This window comes from Podarcis raffonei, chromosome 2 (assembly GCF_027172205.1).
Source record: "Podarcis raffonei isolate rPodRaf1 chromosome 2, rPodRaf1.pri, whole genome shotgun sequence".
Lineage (NCBI taxonomy): Eukaryota > Metazoa > Chordata > Lepidosauria > Squamata > Lacertidae > Podarcis > Podarcis raffonei.
In genome coordinates this window covers 5,958,519-5,986,402 of record NC_070603.1, presented here as the reverse complement: position 1 = coordinate 5,986,402, position 27,884 = coordinate 5,958,519, and the positions used below count along the sequence as shown (strand labels likewise).

The 27,884-nt window shown below is 46.6% G+C and overlaps 1 protein-coding gene and 1 non-coding gene across 8 annotated transcripts in view; one reads left to right on the top strand and one right to left on the bottom strand.

Annotated features, from left to right (window-relative positions):
* FMNL3 (formin like 3) overlaps nucleotides 1-27,884 on the bottom strand; it is a 100,856-nt gene that overhangs the window by 33,932 nt on the left and 39,040 nt on the right. For all 7 annotated transcript variants that reach the window (XR_008328245.1, XM_053371699.1, XM_053371661.1 and 4 more), the window contains exons 2-9: nucleotides 19,161-19,244; nucleotides 16,992-17,072; nucleotides 16,062-16,138; nucleotides 9,023-9,106; nucleotides 6,938-7,090; nucleotides 4,373-4,481; nucleotides 3,785-3,861; nucleotides 248-341 (exon numbers count right to left, since the gene is read on the bottom strand). Coding sequence is in view for 6 of the 7 variants with exons in the window: in XM_053371699.1 (XP_053227674.1) it covers nucleotides 248-341; nucleotides 3,785-3,861; nucleotides 4,373-4,481; nucleotides 6,938-7,090; nucleotides 9,023-9,106; nucleotides 16,062-16,138; nucleotides 16,992-17,072; nucleotides 19,161-19,244 (759 nt within the window). In the remaining variant the exon portion in view is untranslated. The remainder of the gene's footprint in view (nucleotides 1-247; nucleotides 342-3,784; nucleotides 3,862-4,372; nucleotides 4,482-6,937; nucleotides 7,091-9,022; nucleotides 9,107-16,061; nucleotides 16,139-16,991; nucleotides 17,073-19,160; nucleotides 19,245-27,884) is intronic.
* On the top strand, nucleotides 7,591-7,664 carry TRNAQ-CUG (transfer RNA glutamine (anticodon CUG)). Its single transcript has one exon. It is a non-coding gene; the product is annotated as a tRNA-Gln (tRNA).

The window sequence follows — 27,884 nt, the reverse complement described above, 5'->3', positions numbered from 1 at the left end:
CATACACCCCTCTACCCGTTCATTGTCATGTTCCTGCATCTATTTCCCTCATCTTGCCTTCCCTTCCTCTTCCAAGTTTGATGTCTCTCCCAGGTATGGGGAACCTGCGGTGTTTTGATGTTGCTGGGACTCCAACTCCCATCAGCCTCAGCTATCATGGCCAATGATCAGGGCTGATGGGAGCTCAAGAATAACTGCAGGTTCCCCCTTGCTGATTTCCCCCAGGGTGCTGTAGGTCAGTCCTCACCTCCTTGAAATTCTCAAAAGCAGCCAAAATGATCTCATGGCCGCCACGCACCAGACAAACAGCTGCCAGCAGTTCTAACACCAGGGCTTTTGTCCTGGAGAGAAAAGAGAGAATCAAGGATGTGCCACCAACCAGAAAGAAAAGCAATGTCATTTTGCTGGTGACGCAGAATATATCCCACAATGATAACAGCATCCCTCTGATGCAATTGTTGCAGAGGCATGCAGCAAGGGCAGCCAACATAGTAACCACCAGGTGTTGTTGCACTACAACTCCCATCATCTCCAACCACAGGCCATGCTGGCTGGGGCTGGTGGGAACTGAAGTCCAAGAACACCTGCAGGGTACCAAACTGGCTACCCCTATCATTCAAAGTTGAGGCTTTGCTGTCAGGGGGACTTGCTTCCAACAAACAGCTGTCTATTCCAGTTTTGCAACACAGGTGTAGGTTTTGTGATCAGCAGGTGTCCCTGACTGTTCAGCTTTGCCCCTGCTCCTAGTGCAGTTTGATCATTTCTGGTTTCCAGCTGAACACATCCATTGTGCGGCAATTAATGCTAGGTAAACAGGAGGTTCCCCTCTAGGGATGCAGGGCTAGAGTGACTCCACATATATCTGGCATCATGGGCGGAGCCAGGATTTATTTTACGGGGAGCAGGCTTTATGTCAGGGGGGCGGAACCGAGTTATCTGTGATGCAATTGGTCAGTTAGATCAGTATTTTACACCCATGTCTGGCATGATCCTGCCACTTTAACAGAAGCTTTCAAGTGAAAAAGAGCTTGTTTTTCTTTGTATCTCCATGGCATTTTCACTTTACCAATTAAATGGCAGTTTGCAGAACTTTATCTGAACAACAGTGTATCTGGTTTGCTCCTCAGGCCCCACTGCCTTCTTGGTTAAGCAGTGCTTCCCATTGGTTTTCATGCAAACTATACCGACTGAAATTCCATCTTCTACACAATTATTAAAAGGTGCAGCTATTAAAAGGTACATTCTCTTTCACTCTGCCCACATGGGTGATACTGGCTGACTTTGATTTGCCCAGATGTAATGAGGAATGGCCATTTCTTTGCACACAGAAGTTGCCAAGTTCAATGCCTGGTGTCTCCTGGTAGGACTGAGGAAAGACTCCTGCCCGAAACCTGACAGCCAGTGTCAGCAGTACTGAGCTAGATGCACCAATGTTCTGATTTGGAATAAGCCACTTTCCTTCGTAAAAAAACTGGTTTGTCTGTTCTAATATCTGGAGAGCTGAGATGGTGTAGTGGTATACAAAAATGCATTGTATTCAAGGAAAATATTGTTCGCAAAAGTGTGCATGTTCAGCAAAATTGCATGCAAACGTGTGCATAGGGGGGAAATGCACACTAAAATCCTGATGAAGTATTATGAAGGCTTTAAAAAAAAACCCCAAGTCTCCTTGGCTGCTATCAAATACAGAACACTGGGCAAGATGGGTCATTAGACTGAGCCCAGCAGGGAGTTTCCTAACTGAGCTGCATTTTCAAATGCTGAATTAATATTGTTAGGGCAAGGGGAGGCAATAAAAAAGTGCAAACTTATAACATCTATGCAAGAAAAAGAAATATTGTATATAAATTATATTTTGCAGTTCACATTGTAAACATTACTTTGTAGAGCATACCAAAAGACCCCCAGGGACATGGTTCACTCATGAGCTTGCTTCCCTCTGTATAAATGCCCATTCATCATATAGTGCCAGGACTGGATATGTGATAAGCCAACACAAGATGTAAACCAGCAACTTTGCAATGGAAGGCCTGGAAACCACAGATGATCAATGCACTTTATATCAACAACATGGCCCAGACAGTTTTTCTGGCTGTGCACAGAGATTTCAGTTAGGCCAAAGAATATGAGGAAACAGGAGAAAGTTGTCCAAGTGCACATCTGTTCTGCAAATTAAAACCTGCTTGAAATCAGTTTCACTAGCTGGAGGCAGGCCATTGTTTCGTTTCGTTTTTCAGAGCCGATGGCAGTTTGAAGGAGGGATGGCTGCTAATAGCGTGTGAACTCATCCCACTTCCATGTTGGCTAAACAGGTTTTGCAGGGTTTCATGAAGCATTTCAAAAAACGGCAAAACTTGTTTGACCAGAGGCAATATATGGAGGGATCCATGGTATCATACAAACACGCACAGACCCCTCCAGACATCCTTTTTATTGTGCATCTGTTATGATTTGTGCTCATTATGGTCTTGGGGCAGTTATACACGATCCTGTTTTCAATACTGTTTGTGCCGGCAAACATGAGTCTGACCAAACTGCGGGAGGCAGTGGAAGGCAGGAGTGCCTGGCGTGCTCTGGTCCAGGGGGTCATGAAGAGTCGGACACGACTAAACGACTAAACAAATACTGCTTCCTTTCCAATCAGTGCATGTCCCCTAATTTCCTGCTGAAATCCTGAAACATTCTATAACACAAATGTTCTCTTTCTTAGAGGACCCCCACTTTTGTCGCACTGCAATGTAAGAGTGTGGGGCAGTAACACTGGGGAAGCATCAGAGAACATCTAAAAAGGCGGAATGATGTGTGGATGATCCAGTATAAATCTAGCCCTGGTGCACTAGCACTGCATCAATGACCTGCAACAACAAATATCAATCTGTCTGGAGGGCCTCATGGAAAGTGATGGTTCTCTCAAGTCACTTTCAGCTCACTTAAGAACAAGTGTCGGCCTCCAGCTGTCAGGGACCGGAAGGACGCTGACTCGTGTGCACCAGGGGAAGGGATTTGTGGGAGAGCAGTGATTTGTGGGGAACTCTACTTGCCAGGAGGCAAGAGACAAAGACAGAGGAAGCTTCTGTTGTCTCACCACCAAACCCCTGGCTCTGAGCCTTCTTCCCCTGCGGGTTTCCTTGGGGGTTCCCCAGCTGGTGCCTCCCACCACTCCTCTGTGCCCAGCCAGTCCATGACAGCTTCAGAGCTGGAGGGTGGAGCACAGGATGGGTTTGAAGAAAAAGAGGGAGCGGCAGGTGAGGCAAGGGGAGGGGTAGGGGGCTTCCCCACCCGCTCCTGCACCACTGTCTCCCAGAACCAGGAGGGGGGAGATCCATAAAAAGGTGAAGGGGGTCCCCTGTTGCTGCAACTGCTCTATAGAGCACAGAGCTGGGAATAGCAGCCTAGACGCTAGACTGGTATGTGTAAGTATTCAGAGTCATAGAAACTATTCTCAGCGTCCGCTTTCGTCAGTGAAGAGTTAACTATCTGCCGTGTGCTTTCCTTTGGCTGGGGAGCACCTGTGACACCAGCCTTGACTTCTTTGTGAAGAGTTTTGAGGACAGCAGTTCTCCATGGATGTGAAATTCTTAGTCCCATCACACAACTAAAACCCCTTACTGGTAGGAGAAGCCCAAGGGACAGCTGAAGAGACTTGACGCTGGTTGTAAGGCAAGCAGGACCTGGCATTTTTAAACACACTAAGAGCTAAACAACGGGAGCCACATTAGTCCACCTATAGAGGGTAAGTTATCCACGTTTCCACAGGGCACACCTGAACACCCAGCCATCTTACCTGGGGTTCTTATTGTTCAAGCTGAGGGCAATCTCATTGACAGCGTGAGGATGAGACATGACCAAATTGAATCCATACTGACATGCAAAAAGGAGAAGAAATGCATAGAAGTATTAGGAGTAGAAAGAACCAGTGAAACCTCAGCGAAACTGTTGATTTAGCAGCCCAGGCACAGTGTGGAGTGGAGTGCAAATCATCTAGAAAACTGGCATTACTAAAAATAAATAAATGATGTGTTTTAAAGGAATATCATACATCAAACAATAACAAAGGGGTTCATGCCTTCCCTCCTGCCCCTCAAAAATGTTCTTTTGGCTCAGATTTATTGCACACACATGTCTTATGTGTCCAATCATCTGCACTTGTTTCCAACTCCCGCAACCCATCCCAGGCCCTTTAGATAGAGCCAGGCTACAAATGTAAATAAAGAAGTACAAGCACACATTTTGATTTATTTTACTCTGCTAGGGTAGAATTCAGTTTTCCCCACTCATGAAATGTTGGGTTTAGACTTGCAGCCCACAGGCATCCCCGATCCTAGCTAGAGGCAGGCAATAGGAAGAATAAGAACGGTCCTGCCAGCATTACCTGGTAGTTCATAATGGCTCGTAAGCACAGGATGCAAACGTGGACGTCATCCTTCTGGCTAACCAGCCGTGAGTTCTTCAGGGCTTTCCTGCTGGGAAGGGTGGTGTATCTGGCAAAAAGAGAGTCCTACATTTAGCACACTCATACACACACACACAGAAAAAGCAGTGAGGCTCAAAAAAATGTTTGCCCCATGCCAGTGATGAGGTCACGGCCGCAGCTAAGAACAGGAAGGGAGAGCTGTAATTAGAACCACCAGCTTCTGTCAGAAGGTTTGCCCAAGATGTGGGTTTCTCGCTGGCAAAAGAAAGGCTGAATGGCTACCGCTCATTTGGAGTCTAAGATCAACTCAGGGGTTTTGATAATCTACTTAAAAGCTAAGTTCCAGGAGACCACTGTTGTCAGTTCTAGCTTTCAACTCATGCACAAACACCCCTCAAGAGATAGGGCATTCAGCTTTTATTTGCTAAAACAAGGAGAAATTAAAGTCATGCTGCTTAAAATATATATATATGAAGCAAAAATATTGTAAATACACTGGGGATTAAAATGGGGTTTTCCAAAAGGAATAAAGAAGTTTCTTGTCAAAAATCTGGAATACTCTCTAGGTGGTTGAGACACAGAAAGAACACAAGGGCCGAAAAGCTCAATGATCAAGGAGGGAAAGTACCAATTTTTTCACTCTATAAGACACACATTTTCCCCTCCAAAAATTAAGGGGAAATGTGTGTGTATCCTATGGAGCGAATGCAGGCTCCTTGGCTTCAGCGATAGCAACGCGAAGCCTCCAAAGCGCAGAGGGAGCGCTCCTGCCGCGCTCCGGAGGCTTCACGTTGTTTTCACTGAAGCCTGGAGAGCGAGAGGGGTCAGTGCGCACCGACCCCTCTGGCTCCCCAGGCTTCAAAGATAGCCGCCTGAAGCCTCCGGAGGCTTCGGGTTCCTTTCACTGAAGGGTAGGTGCCCCTTCAGCTAAGGCGCAGCACCCCTTCAGCGAAGCGGAAGGAGAAATGGAAGGGGCTCTGTTTCTCCTGCTGCTTCGCTGAAGGGGCGCTGCGCAGAGAGGGGGAGATTTTTTCCCCCTTGTTCTCCCCCTCTAAAACAAGGTGCCTCCTATGGTTGGGTGCGTCCTATAGAGCGAAAAATATGGTATGTTTGGCCTGATTTGAGCCTTTGGCTGAGTTTGGGGCTCAGCATATATATCTGCCATGTCTCTCCAGGACAGTATGGGGAGACACTGATCCCTTCGCAGCCACAACCCTCATCCAAGATGGAGTTCCCACAGGTATTATGCAGATTCGCCCACCTATGCTAAAAATGTCTGAACTCATGAGCTCCCAATTTTTAAAGACATGAGTTGGAAAGGGAACCAGGTGACCAAACTAAGTAAGAAAAGGAGTCCACCCAACCCATGAGTACCATTTAGGCATCCTGTCTTCTGATTCCCCGGAGTACCCTCTAAACTTGGTTTAATATTTCTTAGGCTAGAGGCAAAGAGTAGGAAATGATACAAAAAGGCATTGTGTGAACGTGTTCTGTTTCTTATCTTGGTCAACTATGTTTTGCAGGATTTGGGTAAACACAAAAGCCTCCCAAACCTGTTTAACCAGTCAAAATAGCAAGATGAATGTATATACCACAAACAGCAGTACTTCTTTCAAACCACCCATCACTCTTTGAAGGGGAAAAATGATAATAATCTTTCAGCAGCCCTTGTTGCTCAATAGCTGTCTCAATGTGTAAACTGCTTTGAGGTTGTGGTTGAGTGATCGTTTGTTTTTACAATCAAGTGGTATGTAATTTTTTATGAAACAAATAATAAACAAATACACCACAGAATTTCTCTGCTGGACCTGCAAGGATATCCAGCCACCTCAAAGTACCGAATGCCTACTATTATTAAGAATCAACAGGCATACAGTTAAAATTGTCAGGAGCAATAGCCCTGCGAGGTAAAACTGTTTTTCTTTCCATTTTACAGATGGGAATCAGAGTCTGAGAGAGAAGGAGCTTTTCCAAAGTCAGCCGATGGGCCTGTGACTAAGTTGGAGTTTGAACCATGTCCATTCCCAGGACAGGAACCTCCAGACTGCGAAGTACCAGGAGTCTTGGACCTTGCTCTTAGATCATCCATCCCCAATGGCCGCTTGGCCACCTGTTTGCCACCAGGCCACCAGCCCTGGGTGTGGACTGCAGGGGGGGCCCTCTGCATTCCCGCACACATCTTCATGCACCTAGGCCACCGTCCAGCCCGGGGACTGTGCACAGAATTCCTCACGCAGCAGCCCAGTGCAGAAATACTTACCCAGGTGACAAGGACAGAGAAAGAGAGAGAACAGGAGACTCAGCAAAGAGAGGCAAACAGAGCACGGCAAAAGAGAAGGCCTGGAGCAGAGAGGAGACATGGCCAGCTACCGCCAGAGGAACATCAAGGGGGAAGGATGGGAGTGGGGAGAAGAGATCAGCACACGGCATCCCTGGAGGGCAGAAAGCAGGGAGGGGGTTTATTATTATTACAGAGCTCGGAAGGCTACACACCAGAAGGCGCAGCAGGGCAGAGGTACATACCGGAGGGCAGACTGGCGCGCAGAGCGAGCAAGGCTGTTGGCGTAGGGTGCAGACAGGGTGCTGGGGTGCTGCAGATCCTCTATGGACCTGCTCCAGGATTTCAGCTTTTCCAGCGCTCCATCCTCACCACTTTCCAGGCCCTCAAAATCAAACCTGGAGGGCAGAGAGGGATCACACACCATACACATGCCCACAGACACCCCCCAGCCGCACACACACACAGAGAGAGAGACGCTCGAGAACAAAAGCTGCGTAGAGCGCTCAAGCTCTGGATTCACGGGGGCTCCTCCCAACAGGCCACAAGCCCAGCAGCTTGGCATGCGACAAGGCATAGGCTCAAATCTCCCCCTGCGTAAGCAGGATCTGAGCACAAAGAAAACCAGGTACAAGGCATATGTATACACATACACGCAGGCAGACAGGCTGGCAGACATGTTTTTCCAGGCTGGGCCTGCCCTATGACAAATTCCCAGGCTAGCATTGCATCAGATGTGTGCTCACAGCATACAGGCCAATCTGCACTGTGCTACAGGCTGGCTTTTCATTAGAAGTGAACCACCTGGCAGTCAGGTGTCTACATTAGAGCAAGTGCTGCACACACCAGCTTGCTTCCTGGGAGCTACTAGAGTTGTGTCCACTGAATACTGGAAGGAGTCACAGATAGCTCAGCTGGTAAAGCATGAGACTCTGAATCTCAGGGTTGTGGGTTTAAACCCCACGTTGGACAAAAAGATTCCTGCATTGCAGGGAGTGGGACTAGATGACCCTCGCGGTCCCCTCCAACTCTACAATACTACAATTAAGATAGACCTCCAGAGCTGGTTGCTGCCAAAGCAATTCCCTTGTGAAAAGGGGAACTGGACGCTCAGCAGGGCAGTGACTCACAAGTTGCTCCCATGCTGCTCTTTGCATCTCAGTGAAGAGTTTTAAAGCAACTACACTGGCCTCCTGGTCCATTTAAAAATCCTAGTTTGAAATACTGGCCTTCACCTTTACAGCACAGGTGGGGACCTTATGGTTCAGGGGTCGAATGCGGTCCTCCAAATCTCTCTCTCCAGGTCACACATCTTCTCCAGCCATCTCCTCCCTCTGTTTTGCACCCGCTTCTGGGTGTTTTTGACGGGCTGGGGGGTTGTGATGCCTCTAGCTTGCCTATATAGAGGCTAAAGCATGTGTGCAGAAACTAGCCTGCTGTACAGAGTCCCATTGCTCTGCTTACTTTTGCCTCTGGCTCCACCACTGGCCCTCAAAAGGTTGCCCAGAAGGAAATGTGGTCCGTGGGCTTGAAAGAAGTTCCCTGCCCTTGTTTTGCACCTCTAAATGGCTTGGGATCAAAGTGCCTTCAGGTGTATCTCTTTCCATGTGAGCCTGCCTCAAACTGCAAGAATCTTCCTCGGGGACACTCAGAAGGGGTGGCGTGGGGCCCAATGAGAGGGCCCTTTCAGCAGTACCGTGACTTCAGTGCCAGTGTGACCCCAGCCATCTGCCACCTGAACTTGCCCAGAGACACTGATGCAAATTTGTCTCGCTTCTTCTCGGAAAGGCACCTGAACTGAGGTTTCCATAATATTTGAATTATTTTTAGCATAACCAGTTCATCACTGAAAGGCCAAATGATTAACCAACTAGCAAGCAGATTTATGCCCCTAATAAATACCCCAAGGTGATGACTATCCCAAAAGTTGAAAAAGGGAAGCCAGGAAGACATTGCAGCAGATGGTTGCCAGCTAAAGATGTTCCAGATGGAAAATGTTGAATTCAACAACATTATTCTGCCTGCCTGGGACTCTGAATGAGAACATGAATAGGCCCCAAGACTGATTAAAAAAAAAACAAAAAAACAAAAAAACCAGGTAGCTAATTATCCTTCTGGACCGATTTTGTCTACAAATGTGTTTCATAAGAACATAATAAGAGCTGGATTAGGCCAGCAGTCCATCCAGCCAAGCATCCTGTTCTAACACAGAGTCTATGGGAAGCCTGATGGACTCTCCCCACTCGCAATGCCCAGCAACCTGCCTTCAAAGTCCCACTGCTTCCAATAGTGGTATGAAGAGGCACCTCAAAGGAAATGCAGACACTTACATCACCGCACACTGAGCAAAGGAGAGATAATCCACCAGCACATCCAGGCCTTTGTTTTCGTCATTGAGAAACTCGCGCACCCACCTGCAAAAGAAAAACCCAAAACGGGGCTTTATTACCCAAAGGCAGCTCACATTGACTTGCAGAAGTTGACTTGTGATCCATTGTCCATCATACCATCATGTGATTTTCACTTAAATAGTTGCACTAGCAAAGATTACGTTAGTGCCATGAGATTCCCCCTTCCTTCCACAGTACCACCCCCAAATCTGCTTTGGAGGGTTGGGGAGGGGGGGACCTGGAATGGATTTAGGGGGCATGGAGGGGAGGGGGAGAGCATTCTGTGCTCAAGCAGAAATGCTTGCGCTGATGGAACATTTTGGTTCATGCTGCACTGAATACGACCCATTGATGGGTGGCTGAGGATGCTACTGTAGACACACTGACTAATTAATTGCCATTGAATGTGTATTCATTTAAAAGCTGTCTCTAGATCACCCTCCAGCAAACTGAACAGAGCAGTGTACAAAGAAAATAAAACCGAAAACATTATAAATATCACAATTAAAACACAGAATGCAGGACAGAGCAAAATAGCAGTAACAAATCAGCATGCAAATCACTAAACCCAGTGCACACTGCCGTACTTAGCCCCAAAGTAAACTTAGAACAAATCTGAAGGAAGATAATAGAAGAAAGGGGAAATTGAAAAGGAAAAGAGTTGAAAGGATGTGGTGGTAAAGACAGTGCAGAAGTGGTGAGGGTGGTCCAGGAAGAAAGGCTTTATGGAAGAAGTGGTTTTGTTGTTATTGTTGTTTTTAAGAAGCAATCCAAAAAGGCAAGCTTGGAGCTGCATCAAGCTCATAAAGGCTAGAGACAGACAACACCTCCACCTCCAAAATAGTTTAAGATGGTGTCAAAGAAAGGTCTCTCTTTGTTGTGGATGCTTTCACCTGCTCTAATCAGGTTCTGCAGAAAGGGTGAGGGTTATGATGTTTCTAAAACCTGAACAAACCTGTTTGGCCAGATTTGGTAGAGTGCCAAAAGACAGACAGACAGACAGACCATGATGGGATGCAAGCAATGTCTCTCCCAGACTACTGCCTGCCTCCAAGCCTTAAACAGAGCTGAGGTTACTAGACACAAGACATCAACAGCTCCCTCACTCTGTATAACACAGATCAAGTTCAGCTCATTTACAGAATTGTGTTCATTCAGTCTGGGGGCCCTGTGCCTTTGCAGCAGGGACAGACTGGAGGGGGTTCAAAGGAGACAGATGAACATGATAAAACTCAGAAGGAAGCCAGCCATGGCCCACCCAATGTGTGTTGCGGGGAGATTGCAGCATCCCCAGCTGCCGATAAATAAAGCAACTGGCAGGGCGTTATCTTCTGATGCTGGGCAGGGAGGGTTTCGCTCAGGGCCTCGCAGTCCCTTTGACATTCGCTGGGGACGTCTCTCTCCATCCTTCTCGCTCTGGTGCAAGTTGTGAAGGAGCATGAAGGTACGAATATGATCCCAACCTATGTCAAGGGATCGGACTGAACCAGGTGGAGTATGAAATAAAGGAATACAGTATAGGAGTGTGTGTGTGGTTGTGTATCTGTGGTTTTGTTTCTCTCTCTGTGCAGGTGTGCCAACTCTGGAATATGAAGGAGGGTGCCTGCATCTGTTTGGAGGCTGGTTGTTCAGTGTATGTTCTTTCCAGAAGTAGTCATTGTTGAATGTGATTTCGTCCATCAATCATCTGGATACTGGAACTACGCATATGCTCATTCCCTCTCTCTCTCTCTTTCTCTGTGGGACAGGGGAGCAACACTCCCGCCCATTTCCTGCCTGTCTGAACTCCAGCCTCCACCCCTGTGTGTTTCCTGTCTGACTCCAGTGGCTGCTATTTTAGGGCCCTCAACACATTTGCTGGAGGTTAAAGGGCACAGAGGTGGGAGCAGAAGCTGCCCAAGGCAAATCCAATCCTAGCCACGCTCTAGTACAGGAAAGGAGATCGTGGGCGTATGCATAAAAGGAAACTGAGTTGGTGCACATGCTTTTATGCGCTTATGAGCAGGCATGCCTGTATTCTCTGACCGTAGGTCCATGGGAGAGAACATGTTTTGCAGGGTGAAAGTCTCAAAAAGTTGAAAATCTCTCAGGAAAGACTTATCTCCCTAAGTTCTGGATTCCTATTGCCAGTAGATAACGCTGCGGTAGATGGACCAATTGTCGAACAAGATTAAGGAAGTTTCACATGTGCATATGCTGGGACAAATCTGTCTACATGTCCCTGGCTGCATCTGAGAGTGAATACACAAGACTGTGCATGCATATCTACATTAACACGTGTGTGTGTGTGTGTGTGTGTGTGTGTGAGAGAGAGAGAGAGAGAGAGAGAGAGAGAGAGAGAGAGAGAATCACAGGCTTAGGAAGGACCAAATAGCTAAACAGGAGTAGTGTTGAATGTACTGTTGGACCCACACAATCCAGTCTCCTCTGTGTTACGTGGGGAGAAACAGGAGCAAAAGAGGCGCCACGCCATGGCTGCCTGCAGGGAAAACATAGCTCCAGATGCCTGAAGCGAGTGACCCATGACTCTCTGATGTTTGCATATGTCACTGCTGTTCTAGAATATGCCCATACTGGGTTGCGCTTCTGGAACTGCCTCCCTCCCTCCAGAAGGATTACTGAGTTGAATAGGCAAGGCTGCGCTGGTTACGGTTTACGGGAAAGAAAAAGTAAGTTCCGGAAAAACAGAGGGACTTTTCTCAAGGGCAGGAGGACTGTTTGTAGCAGATTAGGGCTGTTTGCATGCAAGAACATTCCCCCCTCGGCATTTCAAAGATGAACACAGGGACTCCCTTGTGCGCTTTGCAACATTCCTATTCTCACTCCAAGGATCACGCTCCGAGCGCCTGCTCTTCTCCCTGTTGTCCCTCCCCAGTCCCAATCACACATTCCTAAAAAAAGGCTCTTCCCATCAAAAGTGCAACGCTATCTCCAAACCCAGCCTGCTTTTCAGACTATATTCTTGTCATAGCTTAAAACAACAACACCCCTCAATGTTGTGTACCAAGTTAGCTCACATTCTGCTCCTTGAAAAGCTGAAACCAGCAGCTGTGCAGATTATGCAAATCAAGTTGCGGTATGCAAAACATATGCTTATTTTGCATAATTTATTCCACTTCTGATAGTCAAGGGGAGGGACAAACAGGCATGGCACTGAAGCTGTATGTCATGACGGCTGTCAATCCTCCGCAGCTACTCCAGCACTATGACCATCATTCCTGTCGCCACAGTTTGAGCGGACATTTCCCACAAACTCTCAAGCCTATTTTTGCAGGCTTAAGGACCGGCTCCTTCTTTGTTTTAAAGAAAGTGCAAAATTCTGTTGTAATGTGCAGCCAACACTGCTCACTGCTTTCTGCAATTTTGCATGTGGAATATAAGCTGGCTTGTTTATTCTGTTCCTCTTCAATACCTGAGTATCAAGAACAGTCCCAAAAAGAACTCCCATGTATACTTGCACTGTTATAAAGCAAAGAGAGTTTCACACATACCTACTTTTAACAAAAGATGCATTCCTTTCTTACTGACTTGCAGGAGGCACTGTAATTTATTCCTTATGACTCTTATAAACAATTTCATACTTTTAGTTCCAGTCAGTGTTTATCTTTGTAATTTCCACAACAAACTCTTTGTGGTTTTAGTAGTAATTATAATAGATTAGGTATACATGGTGCTTTGTTTAATCGTGCAAAGTGATCCACACACTCTACCACATTAATCTTTAAAACAGTCCTAAAAGGTAGACCGGGACATGGGTGGTGCTGTGGTCTAAAGCACAGAGCCTAGAGCTTGCCGATCAGAAGGTCGGCAGTTTGAATCCCCGCAACGGGGTGAGCTCCCGTTGCTCAGTCCCTGCTCCTGCCAACCTAGCAGTTCGAAAGCACGTCAAAGTGCAAGTAGATAAATAGGTACCACTCCGGCAGGAAGGTAAACGGCGTTTGCATGTGCTGCTCTGGTTTCACCAGAAAGCGGCTTAGTCATGCTGGCCACATGACCCAGAAGCTGTACGCCGGCTCCCTCGGCCAGTAAAGCGAAATGAGCGCCAGAGTTGTCCGCGACTGGACCTAACGGTCAGGGGTCCTTTTCCATTAAAAGGTAGACCAGTATTACACGCACGCTGCATTAGAGGCTCCTAACCTTAGCACCCTAGCATGATGCACAGGGTGTAGAGATAGTTGCTTTCCTAAGGCTAATATCCCTGCTCCTGCTATACTAAGAGTGTCTGAGCTGGCACTGATACAATAATGGCGCATTAGGGCTGGATTTATATTGGGCCTTCCAGACATCATCCTGCTTTATTAGTTGTTCTGTGGTACTTCCCCAATAGTATCGTATTATTTCTGTCTGGAGGGGCACCCTTGTGCTATAGCGCAACAAAGGCACAACAAAAATAAACCAACAATTTGTGGTATAAAAGAACTGCAGGGTTTCAGCAGGAAGTCATGGGACATGTGCTGATTGGAAACAAGGTAGAATGTCTGCCCAAAACCTTTTGCAGGTGTGAAAGAGGGGTTCTTATATATAATCACTCCAACAATATCATTCATAAGAATCAGCATAAATGCACAATAAAAAGGCTGTCTGGAGGGACGCTGAGCAAAGCTACTGTTCTAGAAAGATGTGAAAAATGAACCCCGCGAAAATTGAGCACACATCCAGTTCTATTTCTTGGCCACACCCATTTGTGACAGAATATTGTGAGTTGGCTTTCATATAAATGGCTGGTCATTACCAATGTCTATGACTAAATATCAGTTGCTAATATTATGGGCTACATGGAAAAGGTTTAATTTGCAGATAATATTAGCAAATGACTTTTGCAGTAGGTTGGGGGAGGCAGAGTTGCACTTTTGCCGAACAAGTGACCTAGCCACATATTCGGGTGCACTGTACTGAACACGTTCCTTGTTCCTCTGCGTCAGTAGACTTTGGCCCCCTTTGCTCTCCGTCAACTGCCTGCTAAAATCTAGAAGATAACAGAGCCTGTGACCTTGTGCTGGATAGGTGCCTTTTATAATGTCTGGGAGCAAGGCTTTGGAACAGATAACCTTCTTAAGGCCTCCTTTGGCACTACACTTGTATGATTCTCCACCATGAATCCACAGACGCCACCAACCCCATTTCATGGAAAACCCTAACGACACCTCAAAATATTTCGCTCTCACTCACAATCTCTCATCCCCAGCATTTAGCAGTCCCCCCCTTCTTTGTTATTGTCTTTCACACCCAAACTGCCGCTCTTTCATGGCCTAGACCAGTCTTGCTGACTAAGCAACCCCTCCCCGTGCCAGCTCCAGCCACCCTGAGGAAGTCCCGCCCGGCCGGCAGTGACCAGAAACTAAGGACAGGAACAGTTTGGCTTCCTGCTCTTGCCGGCGTTTCCCTTCCAGCTGGAGCCAGGACAGGTGGCGATAGCGGCGCATTTCCTAGCTCACAACAGAAGGCATGGGAACCTTTGGGAGGATAGCGGCCTCTCAGGCAGGCTAGAGCATTATCAGCAGGCCGAGGGGAAGTGTTGAAGAAGAACGTCCTCATCTAACCCACCCTCCTTTTTTTCTTTTATTGCTTTTCTTGGCCTGCCTGTCAAATGGACCATCACCCAGGTGGACCATTTTCTGCTTCGTTGGACTGATTCTTAGGACAGCCTGGACATTAAAAGCCCAAACGGATCAGGTCAGAGGGCCAGTGAGTGAAGCATCCGGCTTCCTACAGCAGCCAACCAGCAGGCATGCTGAACCCTAAGCTATGTCAAGTTTAAGAGGCCCCATAGCATCACCAAAAGGTGTCCCCACCTCTTTCTTAACTTCCTCCCATTTACTTTTTTTTAAAAGTTTTGTAACAGGAGACAAAGAACACAACAGAAAGGACATTGAAAGCAGAAATGATAAAGGTTCATATTTGCATATATACCAATACATAGGTTAGGATGCAACGAAAAGCTAACACACTAATTAAAGCATATATATAGCAAGAAGCCTATTAATTTTTTAACCACTTAGGTAAAACTTGAAATTTAGTTTTTCTAAAAAATGTCTTTGGAGGCCCTTTAAGAACCTGGGGCCCTAAGCTGTAGCTTACTTAGCTTATGCACTCCCAGGAATTTTACAAAAGAGGGTTTTTGTCCAATATTCCCAACCAGCTACTAGTACTGAGTGGCATATCTCCTGCTACCACCGATCTGGGGAGTTTCATATAACTATCATGACTAGTAGCCACCAAAAGATTCAACCTCTATGGATCTGTATAATGCCCATTTTAAGGCTATCTAATCCGTATCACCCCACCTTGGGTAAATTCCAGAAATTAACTGATGTTGAGAAGACTGCTAAAACTCCACACCTCTTCCTCAGCAGCTGCATTTCACCTGGGAATCCACGTATTAGCCAAAACCTATACAGCTTCTTGTATTATAGAAACCATCATCATTATATAACCCAAATTAAGAAGAAGGTGCTTATATACACACACATACACTGAAAACAGAGAGAGAACCAAGTCAAGTTGGGAAACTGCACAACTTTATTAACCCATTTGCACACACAGTAAATCTCCTGCCCCCCGGCTACACATAGCATGTATGATCCACTCAAAATTAAGCGCTTTAAAATCCCATTGACTTCAGTGGGAGAGATCTGGGCATGTGCTGAACATTGCCATTGGATCTCAAGGGGTTTAAAAATACCTGGCTCATGCCCCACATAACTTGTGTGTCGATTGAAGCCTCTAGTTCTCACTGCTTAGTTCGCCTCCAACATGGATCTTGTTGCTCGCATTTCGGAAATGCCTCTAGGTCAAGAAACAGCCAATAACCAAAGACACACGTCCATGTAATGTTGGCAGGATCTGGTGACTGCCTTAAGGCAAGAGAAGCCTTGAGCAGTCCTCAGAACACTGTGTGCACCGAGGCTAAAGAAGGCTGATGCAGAGCATGTTAGAGCAGCAATATCTCAGACCCAGGCAGGGTCCACCGCTGACTTACCCAATGTGGTTGGTCCTTAGAGAGATCTCCAGCTCCCTCAGCACTTTGGTGGATTCCTGCACCCTCCGACGGAACTTCTACAAGCATAAAGACCACACTTTACTGGCAGGATACAACCAATTTACCTTCCTCATCTACAATCAAGCCCGCATGTGAGGGTAGGATCAACCATCGGGTTAAATGCATCCGTTATTTTCGTACCTCCTTCTCTGTGTTTAATTCCAGTCCCTGCTTATATTCTCCTATACCCCTTGTTCTTTATACAAATAATACTACTTCTGCAAGAACTGGAGGGCCTGTGAGATTCCTTACTATGGCACAGACCAAGAGTAGCCATCTTGGCACTTTCCAGTTGTACCAGACTACAATTCCCATCACCCCTGACCAATGACCATGCTGGCTGGGGCTGATGGAAGTTTGAGTCCAATAGCACCTGCAGGGCCACAGGTTCTCCACCTCTGCTATAAAGCCTAGCCTCAGAGTTTGCTTTTCAGGTTGAGCAACTTGTCTCATTGGAAAGGGCCCTGCCTGGCCAAGTGATATCTTGGCCTAGGATAGCTTTGTGTTCTGTTTTAAGGCCTCTATTTGAAGAAATCCTCAAATTGAAGGACCGCCTCGCCCTAGTCTGGTAGTGGTATTGACGCCAACCAAGTAGCTGTGCTAGTGGGAGACAGCACATGGAGTCCTGCTAGCACTTCCCCCTCCATTTTGGCTCAGAGGTGTGTGTTTGGAGAATCCCCAGAGCCGTGGGCTAGAGGAGGAGAAGGGAGGTTGTTCCTCTTGTGGCAACATGCCCTGAGCGGGCTGCCCTGGAGGGCATCACTGTCATATTGCATGGCCAATGCTTTGTTTGATGTTTCCAGTCTTGTAAACCATTTTAAGTAATCTACGAATGGAACTTGCATACATTAAATATTCTGAGCGACTTACCTTCCGGGTGACTCCTGGGTCAAGGAAGCTCTTCAGTTTCTGAATGTATGTGTGGGGTGGGTTCTTCACCTGAAATCGTTCCTGTTCAAGGGTGGGCAGGGAAGAGGAAGAAAGAAGAAAGAAGCAGAAGGCGGGAATAATGATTGTTAGGTCTTCAAAAGCACAGAGCCAAGCTTGGCCTAGGTCACCACAGGGGAAAGGTCCCCACTATTTATTTGTTAACATAGCAAGCCTCAGTGTTGCCCTGACTTGCACCAAGGACAACACTGTCTGGTGGCCTGCTCTTCCTGGGTAATCTGAATTCCAGATGCCCCTTTATGCCTGTACATCTAAGAAGCAGGCTTATTGGTTTCAATGTCTTGTGTAGATTTTTTCTTCTTCATTTTTGTTGTTCTGTATGGGGCAATGACATGGGACGCAGGTGGCGCTGTGGGTTAAACCACAGAGCCTAGGGCTTGCCGATCAGAAGGTCGGCGGTTCGAATCCCTGCAATGGGGTAAGCTCCTGTTGCTCAGGTCCCTGCTCCTGCCAACCTAGCAGTTTGAAAGCACGTCAAAGTGCAAGTAGATAAATAGGTACCGCTCCGGCGGGAAGGTAAATGGTGTTTCCGTGCGCTGCTCTGGTTCGCCAAAAGCGGCTTAGTCATGCTGGCCACATGACCTGGAAGCTGTACGCCGGCTCCCTCGGCCAATAAAGCGAGATGAGCGCCGCAACCCCAGAGTCGGTCACGACTGGACCTAATGGTTAGGGGTCCTTTTTATGGGGCAATGACAATAAAGATTATCGTATCGTATTGTATCGTAAGCTTGAAAGGAAAGCCATTTCCACTATCTGCTCCACCCATATACATTCTCTTCTGTGGCTTTCTGTCCCGCTCAAATGCTAGCAAAATCTGCCCCTTTCCCCTTAGGATTGCAACCTTAGGCAAGCCCCACTGCACTCTAAATAAGCATACACAGAACTGGGCTGTAAGAACCTATGGTCTCCCTCTCATGGTTTTGGACCAGTCTAAAACCACATCTTCATTTGGGTGAAGATCTTCATTCTCACAGGTGAAGAAAAACGTTATTCCATGAGTCCCCGCTCACTGTCCAATGTGATTTATGGAACATAGGCTCTTGGTTTATTACTACAAATGCATCTCTGTAACCTGGATGATGAACCCACATATCTGTTAGACCTCCCTTAAGGAGCAGGGGCACCTAACCTAATGCCCTCCATCAGTCTTGACCGCTGGCTATGCTGGCTGGGACAGAGAGGACTTAAGAGGACAGCAACACACAGAGAGATACCCATGCTGGCTGCTACTGTTGCAGCGGCACAAAGAGCTGCTAATAAGATTTGTCAACCGACTAGGAAAGAATGACATGGACCACTCCTATGCCTTTATCAGCACCTTGATCTGCAAGAACGTCCAAGTTGCTTATAACATAGGGATAAGGGTTATCACTTGCTAATATCTTCATATCAAGCTGATGTTAAATGTATAGGATCAGGGGATGACTGAAAATAAATGGAGGGACAATTTCATCCCACTCTCTTCTCCTGAACCTAAATTTTGTGGGTTCCTTGATTAGACAAGGAGGAATCGTATCACAGTGTATTATGGGTAGCTGGGTGTGTCTATAGCTAGGGGCTTGTAGAATTTTCTGAGCTCAACAGGTGGGTGGCAGAATGCACAGGAGCCGAATGTTTTGGTCATGGTGCTGTGCAGATGCCCCGTGAAAAGTACATGAGCAAAACAGTTATGCTCCACAGTAAATGCTCGGCATGGAAGCAATCTTGAAATCAAATGAAAGAGCTTTTCCATTGCTTAGAAACTTTGGTAATTGTGCAGTATATAAATAGCTAAAATAATGTTATGGCCTGAAACAAGCCCACATGGAGGTCAGATGTTTACATTTTCCCGTTAATCATGCGGGTAACAGGGATAGCATTCTCATAACAACAAAGAATTAAGCAGTCAAGTAGGAAAAATGCATTATGATAAGGGGATCTGGCTTGCTCTTTTAAAGGGAGTCAAGGAACTGTAGCTCAAGGGGAGATGAAGTTGTTTCTGGCAGTGACCCTGTCTGAGTCATCAGCCTCTGCCATGATATGATTTGTAGCTTTAATGACAGAGTGGAATCTCACCCCATCAGCAACGACCACAGGGCAGCCCCACCTTACCTGGTCGCAAATGAGGTCCCATTTCTTCTCATTGTCATATTGTCGGAGGAGACGAGCCTTGTCAGGAGGGAGGTTCATGGAGCTCTAAGGAGAGGAGCAGAGAGACAGGTGGTGTGGATGGAGTTCTTGGACTGCTTCCATGGAATACATTCTGGGAAGCATGGAAGGACTTCCTCTTTCAAGAGAAAGTCTAGGCAAGACATGGGATTGTCAAGGAGCATATTGGTTACATCCAGCAATGTGCTGACTTAGGGGTGATGGGTCAGGCTGGCAAACTGGTCTGGTCTGGACAGCACAATAATCTACTGACTTGTCTAGTGTCCAGTATTTTAATCAAAAACATGCCAAACCCAGGAATAAAATTACTGAAATGAACCAATGGCCTTTAACCTTTTCCAGAAACGGCCCCCCTTTAATGTCAAAGGTGCAACAAGGATCCACATTTACAATGCAATCTTAAGCTTGCCTACTAAGAAGGAGGTGACCTTGAGTTCAATGAGACTTTCTCTCAGGTTAGACTTTATAGCAAGGGATAGCAAAGAAAGAAAGAAAGAAAGAAAGAAAGAAAGAAAGAAAGAAAGAAAGATTCCCCCAAAAGTAGACACAGTGCTGAGGTGGGCACATCCCAGTCCACTGATGGGCATGAATATTGCCCTCTCTGTTTGATCATCAAATCAACCCTTTGATTAATGGAGAGGGGCTAGTAACCCCACTCTGTGTGTTCTGTGCACCCATCTCTGTACTGCCTGGGTGTGCATGTGAGAATGTGCATGAGAGGTGGCCCCACCCACTAGTGGTATGTGGCCCTCGGAAGGTTAGCCAAGGCTGCAAAGGTTTCCCTTGTGTAGGGCTGCCATACGTCTGGATTTCAAAGGTGGAATTGACATCCGGGGGGGGGATTTTTGAAATGTGGCACTTTGTCCTGGATCTTAGGTAAGTCAATAAAAAAATCACAGGGTGTGTTTTTTTTTTTGCGTTTTTGAAAGGAAAAGAACTCAACAACTTTCGTCCTGGTTTTTACTTTTTGAAATATGCCACCCCTACACTTGTGCCCAAAAGGTTACCCGCTCCTGGTGAACAGGAATGCAGCAAAAATAAATAAATCATGCTTTTATATCCTTTAGCCTACATGTGTCTTCCTCTCCTCCTCTCTGTCTCCCTGTCTTTGTCCTTTCCTTTCTGCTTCCCTCTCTGGTGTGACACACCAGATGAAGACCAAGGTATTCAGCAACACCCTATACAGAGATACAGTGATTTTTCTATGTCTCTCAGCTCTCACTTTTCTCCATCCTTGATAACATCTAGATGAAGCATGACTCGCCCTTGCCATAGGCACAGGCTGGTAGACAGGGGAGTTATGCCTTATAGTTAAATTTGAAAGCCAGGAGGGCTGAGCCCTTCCAGGTCCTTGCCTCTCCAACCCTGTACCAGCCAGTCTAGGAGTTCATAACGCTGCTCACTTTTTGGTAAAAGACTCAGGCATGCTCAGTAGTATTTCCCTGTACTGCAGTAAGAAATTCAAGAGAGTAAGGAAAAAGAGAAGAGCCACCACGTCTCCTTCATATGAGGAGGAAATCAGGACATTTATTTATAGCTTTTTTGAAAGCATGTGTGCCACTTTTGGACTATAAAAGCAGTACAATGTGCCTGCAATATCTCCTCTACCAAGCCAAGGAAGTGCTCATTTGCAGGAAATTTAAGAAATCTCTAAAAATAAAACCAAACATGACTCACTCCAATACAATCATGAATGGGTTGTGGTGCCCTCAGCTACCAGAACAGCACTGTTCCAGAGCTTCACACTGAAAAGTGATACTAGGAGCAGCTTCTGGGTATAATAAAGCCATAAGGAGCTAAAGGCTCTTCTTGCCCTTCAGGCAAGAAGACCTGGATTTGAAACCACATGAACTTCAATTTGGGTTTTACTGTGAGGAGGTAGGATGCTGTCAAAGCACTGCAAGGTAGCTAGGAAATAAGCATTTCCTGCATTGCCTCCTGGACAGAGCTGGAGATCTCAGTCCAGCAGGAGATCTCAATTATCAACCAAGACGTGTGTCTTTCAGCCCTTTTCGCCTGTGGTTCGTTGTCAACAGTGGTCAAGGTGGAACCTGTTTGCTACAAGAAAGCTGCTAACATGCTATGGATGAACTGGAGAACAAATGAATGAACATCGTTCAAGTCTCCTGTGAGCCCAAAATGCCATCTGCAGAGAAGGCCGCCTGTTACATCTCCAAATGATTCACTTTTCTGGACTTGCTTCCTCCAAATCAGCCTCCACCATGAATAAATCTGCTGGGTGTCACTGGATTCCAGTGCAGAGGTGCAGTAGAATTGCCCACTTTCAGAGGAGGGTCTCCTCTGCATCTCTTCATGAGTCACTGCTCTGGACTCAAAACTGTTGTTAATGCAGAAACCCAAAGAATAAGTGGCTTATGTGCTCCTCAGTGGCTCCAGCCCCAAATGTCTCATGCACAGTTCTTGTTTCTGGGCATTCAAAAAAATAAAATAAAAAATCAACTACTATCTAGTATTCTCCCCCCCCCCCCGCCACCCATTAAGAGATCAAAACATCACATTGCCTTTTTAATTGAATGAACTATTCACATGGCATTTCTAATTCAGGCTTTCCCCCTAACCCATCTCCCTTGCCCTGTATGAAAAGGGAAAGGAGGAAAAGGAAAACTCCTGAACAACGTGTATGAGAATTGCCAAATGGAATATGCCAACAAAGGAGATCAGCGTATATGATGTTTTCAAGGGATGCCAGAAACCCACAGGCAGAGAACAGTCTGTACCTGTCAATGCCTCACCTTAATCAATCCCTCATATTAAGAGGCGGGTTTCGCCCAGTCCTGTTATGAGTTTGGTATAATGGTGTGGCAATCACCGGCTTCATTTTCTGTGGATATCTAATCAATCCCTTTTGGGGAAACTGCTAAATAGTCCACCATGACTATTTCCTTGTGGCAGGCAGTTCCACAGTTCAGCTTTCTGAAAACATTGCCTCTGGAGGCATTGTGCCTCAGCCTCCCCGCTGGTAATCTAGAGGAAGATGAGAATGATCTAAGTGGAGAAGGCTGTGAGTGTACACCAATAGATAATATGGGTTCACTACCAGTGCTGGTTTCCATCCCCAGGAGAGTGCTTTAATGCAACAACAGAGAGGACGGGTAAAGAAAGGTCTCAGGTTACACAGGAAAATTAAATAAAATGAAAAGTTGCGTCATGTTATAATGGGTTTAACAAACACAGTTCTTCAAAGCCTGGAACTTGTTCAACTGGGGCGGAGGGGAATATGCCCATCTGAAAATTCTTTCAACCCACTTTCTAGCAGCCTGCTCTGATGTTCTCTTCATACGGGAGAACATGAGCCAGTCGCACACAAACACTCATCTCCACGTTGCCATCATACAGAATATAATCTTGTCCCAATCACACACTAATGCATACAGACATACATAAGTCTCTCTCTCTCTCTCTCTCTCTCTCTCTCTCTCTCACACACACACACACACACACACACACACCCATTGAGTGCACCACTGAGTGAGAGCCAACAAGACAGAAGTCTAGAGGCTAGGTGGTTCCTGGGTCTGGGAAATGGGATATTTGGTTACCCTAGAGAGGGTTTCACTCCCTGCAAAGGAGCAGGTCCATAGCAGTCAGTGGCTGCCAATATGCCACCAAGCCAGATTTAATGGGTTGCTTTTGACCTATGAAACCCTAAATAACTTGGGATCAGCTTGGCTGAAGGAGTACCATTCTGAATATCAGCTTGCCCCCTGCATTAAGACAGCCAGACAGGGCCTTTCTGGTCATACCACAAACTGTAGAGATTCACCTAGTGGTGCCCAGAGGAAGGGCCTTTTCAGTGGTGGCGCCCTTTCTGTGGAACCACCTCCCCTGTGAACTGAGGGAAGCACCTCCCTTAATGTAATTTTGGTCCTTGCTGAAAACACATTTGTTCTCTGATGCCTTTGCTGGTCGTTTATACCACCTGGTTTCTTTTAACTACCTGCCATTGACTTAAGTGTCTGCCATTTTAGTCTGATTTTTGTCAATGGATTGCTCCTGGGTTTTACACATCTTCTTGTTATTAGGTACGAAAGGTGGCATAGAAAAAACAACAACACACCATTTATTCCTGTTCCCATTCATGCACATCTCCATCTATTTTCTTGCACCATTCACAAACGTGCCTTTTGACAATGAACGTGCACACATTTATTCCTTCCTACCATTCCTGCTTCCACCCAGTCCAGGGTACCATCTATACACACACCCAGAACTGATTCATAACGGGGCCAGCTCTCCTCAGAAAAGGCAGGCTACCTGCCAGACTGAAAAGCCCGCAGACTCTGACTCACTCGCTCTCTGACTCCTTGGAAATGCAAGGAGGATGGGAGTCTCAACAAAGTCACTTTTGTTCCAGCGGGGAAGGAATCAGAAGTGACGAGAGCAACCACGAGAAGGCAAAGGGCCCACATTGCATTCCTCCAAATTGCTCTCAACAAAGCCCCTTCGGCCTCTGCAGCTGCCAGCTATGGAAACCTTTTTTACTTTTCCCCATGCCGGTAACGGAAGAGGCACGGCTGTGAATTGCAGGGGTCTCAACATCAAATGGGTTGCAGGGCCCAAATCCCCACCTAGCGGATGCCCAGGGACTATGCCCATTACTTTTTAAGAAATCATGCCAATTCCAAACCATCAAGGCTAACTTAGTCGAAGAATAAACTTTGAGGGGGGAAATAAGAGGAACACTCCTTCCTTTGCAGCTCTGGCATGCATGCCATCTGGTCTTAATCATTTCTAGTACTCCACTATCCTGCTCCCAACCCACAACTGTCCTGCGCTGTGAATTTAGAGGGATTGGGGAGGAGAGGCCCAAGCAGCTGTGCCGGGTGCAGTAGCAGCCACTGGTGACTCAGCCCCTTGGCCCTACCCAAGGGATTTGCTTCCTAGGGCTGCAGAGGAATTTGCCAGGGGTGGCACAAGCCAGTTAGATACCCTCAATGGATCCAATACGGCACTTGCCAATCATGGTACCAAAGACTGTGGGTTGTGCATAACAGGGTTGGGGGGCTAAGCTTTCCCTGATGAAGAGTAATACTAGATGGCCGCCAACTTGGTTGGTTTTACCTCCACTGTTGGTCAGAAGAATCCTAGTTCAGAAGCATCCCAGCGCCTGAGATTTCAGGGCCAAAACCTGAATGAAACCTAGGTGTGGTCCCTGGTGATGTCATGGGGGTGGACCCTGGAGACGGAGGTTAATTGGGAGAAGGAAGCAGGGGAGGGCAGGCCCCACTGCAACATTTTGTGGCAGCTCCCCCACTGACAGAAACTGAAGGTGGAATTCCTGCAGCCAAGTGCTACATTTTGTTTTGTTTTATTACAAATATTTAATGAATTAACGAAGCTTCAAACATATCAGAACACTAGTACTTTTGTTTCTGCAATTTTGCATTGATGTGTGATGCCCCGCCCCCTCAGCAGTGAGTTCTTATGTCCCCTCACCACATAATCTTTGGGGCCAAGGGTCCAACATTGGGGGGGGGGTTGTGTTTGGCCAAAAGATGGAGCCAGAGAGTTGCAATGTTGACGCCCTTTGAAAGATTTATCCTTAGGGCCCCTCCAAATGACCTCTATGTGGAGCATTCATCCTGATTTGCTTTCACAAAGCCTATGCAGGGCTGAGTTTATATGCAGTCTTTATTGAGAATTCGCTTTGATTTGTTTGCAGAACAGTTACACTGCAATGGGTTTTTCATCCGAATTATACATTTTCTCATTAGGTATTCATTCATCCAACATTTTTCAATGTACTTCCTCATCACTTTCCAGACTGCAAGAAGCCAAGGTTTTTGTTTGCTTATTTAAAGTGGATTTATTTATTTGTTTTTAAAAGAGCATGTTGATGCATAAACCTAAAGCTCTGGCATTCAACCGAATCACTCCCATAAAATACTGACAGTCTGGAGACACCCTTAGTATAATGTGCTTCCGATTCTACTGAGCATGGTAAGACTTACTTACCCCATGCTGTAGTATAATGCTTAAGAGGCGGACCCTCTCTCTCTCTGAAACACACACACACAGAGAGAATGACAACTGGGACCAAAACACTGCAGTACCAAGTATTTCTCGACCCTCCCTTCCACCGTCAAGTCACTCAGCACTTTGTGCAGCCAGTGAGCATGCTCAGTCCTTAATAGTCCTCATTACAGGGTCTCCCCCCAAAAGTTTTTTTTGTACTTCTGCAAACATCGGGGTTCCGCAAATCTGCCTGGCCCCCTCATGACCCTCCAAAGGCCACATTCATCCCATCCTGAGCAGCAGCTGAAGCGGCATCTGACCTCAACCCAGGAGGAACGAAGGAAGCCTCTTCCTATCAGGTAAGGATGGAGGAGAAATTTAAAGCCAAATCTATCAAATACACACCTTCTGAAACAATATGCAAACCAAAACACAGCCATCCTTTGACATTTGCAGTCATCCGAATTTTGTGGTTTCCTTCTCCAACAAAGAAATGCCATATTTTTAATGCACGACTGAAGTGCATTCTGGCTAGCTCTGTTAACCCGGTGGCTGCCATCTCCTCACACCTGGCCACACTTAGAGGCACCTTAGCTTTACTAACGAAGGCGCTGTGGTGCTAAAAGGTAATTTCATTGATGCAAAGTCTCACTGCATCACAAAGACTTATGTTTCCTGTCTAAACCAACTTCCTGTGGTTCATCAACCGCAGACACAGAATGGTGCTGTCACTTATTTCCTGAACTGATAGAATTGGGGCTGGGAGGAGGAGCAAAGCATTCTGGGTGAGCATGCCAGATTTAAGAGATTTAAGAGTCTTTCTGCCTTGCCACCACATGAAATGGATGCCAGAGGCAGCACCTGACGGCACCTGGGCAGGCTCGGAGTGGGTGGGTGGGTAGAATAGGTTCCCTTTTCAACTTGTGGAGATAACTTGGGCAAGCCAAGTTCTTGGCTTTGATTCAGGAATGATAATCAGCCAGTAAATCTCAGATGAAGTGTCCAGCCCTTGATAGGCTTGCAAAAATGACCCTATGAACTGGCAGCCTGTGTTAAGCACTGCTAGATCTTGGCCACATTCCTTTCTAGAAGGCCTCTTGTGAGAGAAACAGATTGAAGTTCCCATGTTCTCGCCCTAAAGGAGGATCTAGGTAAAGGTAAAGGGACCCCTGACCATTAGGTCCAGTCGTGGCCGACTCTGGGGTTGTGGCGCTCATCTCGCTTTATTGGCCGAGGGAGCTTCCGGGTCATGTGGCCAGCATGACTAAGCCGCTTCTGGCGAACCAGAGCAGCGCACGGAAACGCCGTTTACCTTCCCGCTGGAGCGGTACCTATTTATCTACTTGCACTTTGACGTGCTTTCAAACTGCTAGGTTGGCAGGAGCTGGGACCAAGCGATGGGAGTTCACCCTGTCGCAGGGATTCAAACCGTCGACCTTCTGATTGGCAAGTCCCAGGCTCTGTGGTTTAATCCACAGCGCCACCCGCGTCCCTTAAAGGAGGATCTAGTAAACCCGAAATAATGGTTGGAAGGCCTTCCTTGAAACTCCTGATTAACAATGGTGGGATGGAGTCATACTGTTATTCATTCTCTTGCAGTGTTTTCTAAAGTGGGCCTCATGTTGTGGGACACCTTTTGTGGCAATGGCAGGCACACACTCCCTGCCTCCCCATGTACGCACACACAATATCTCTTTGCTGAAAGCAGGAAATAAGCATTCAGACTGCACACCCTGTGAGACTCCTGCACTTATCAGCACCGTAGGCCTAACGGGGGCAGTTGCTATGGCAACATGCCCTCAAGCCCAAACAATGTTTGTTGCAAGGCCGGGGGGGGGGCACCAAAACAAGGAATTTGGCACCCACACGGTGTCACGATTCTGGAACTGAGCTGAGTTCAGCGGTTAACCTGGCCGTGGATTACCTGGGAGGCCATCTTCAACACATGCCAGACTACGTTCCCATCATGTAAAATGGAACAGAAATATCCTACCTCACAAGACCAGTGTGGTGAGAAATGAGATATGGTGCAGTAAAGAAATCAAAATATGCAGGGCTAAGATCTAAATGTGAAACATAAACGGTACAGACCTATGCATTTCTTTTTAGAAGGAAGCCCCACTGCATTCAGAGGCAACTACTCCCAAATGAGTATGTATAAGATTGCAGTCTAAGATGCAAAAAAAAGTCAAAAGTATAAACTGAAAAAATATATTATTTACTGCTGAATCAGGGCAACAGATGAAGCAATTCTATGGGAAAGAGATCTAGAAAGTAGGATCTGGAACATGAATGGAGACAGGTCTGGAATAAAGTCCAGTCAAATATCATCAGCTCCAATCTCATAAAGCTTTTTCAAAGTTCAGTGCCCGTGATACTTGGATACTCATAGGCAGAAACATTTATACAATCAGATGTGGTGTATGATCCCTGTACGGTATTGGCAATGCTATGCTGACTTTATGCATACGTATTTTGGGAATGTTCTACGGCAGATGTGTTTTGGAAGCAGGCTATAAGATTCCCTGGATGAATGACTGCATGTTTTATTTCACACCCTTTGGTGCACTAATGATCTTGTCCAGTTATCTGAGGGGGAGAGCTGCTAATGTAATCTTGGAGTTGGTTCTGAGCTTGCCAACTAGAGCAAAATCATGTATCAGCTGCAAGGTGGGGAGGGAGAGAGGGAGA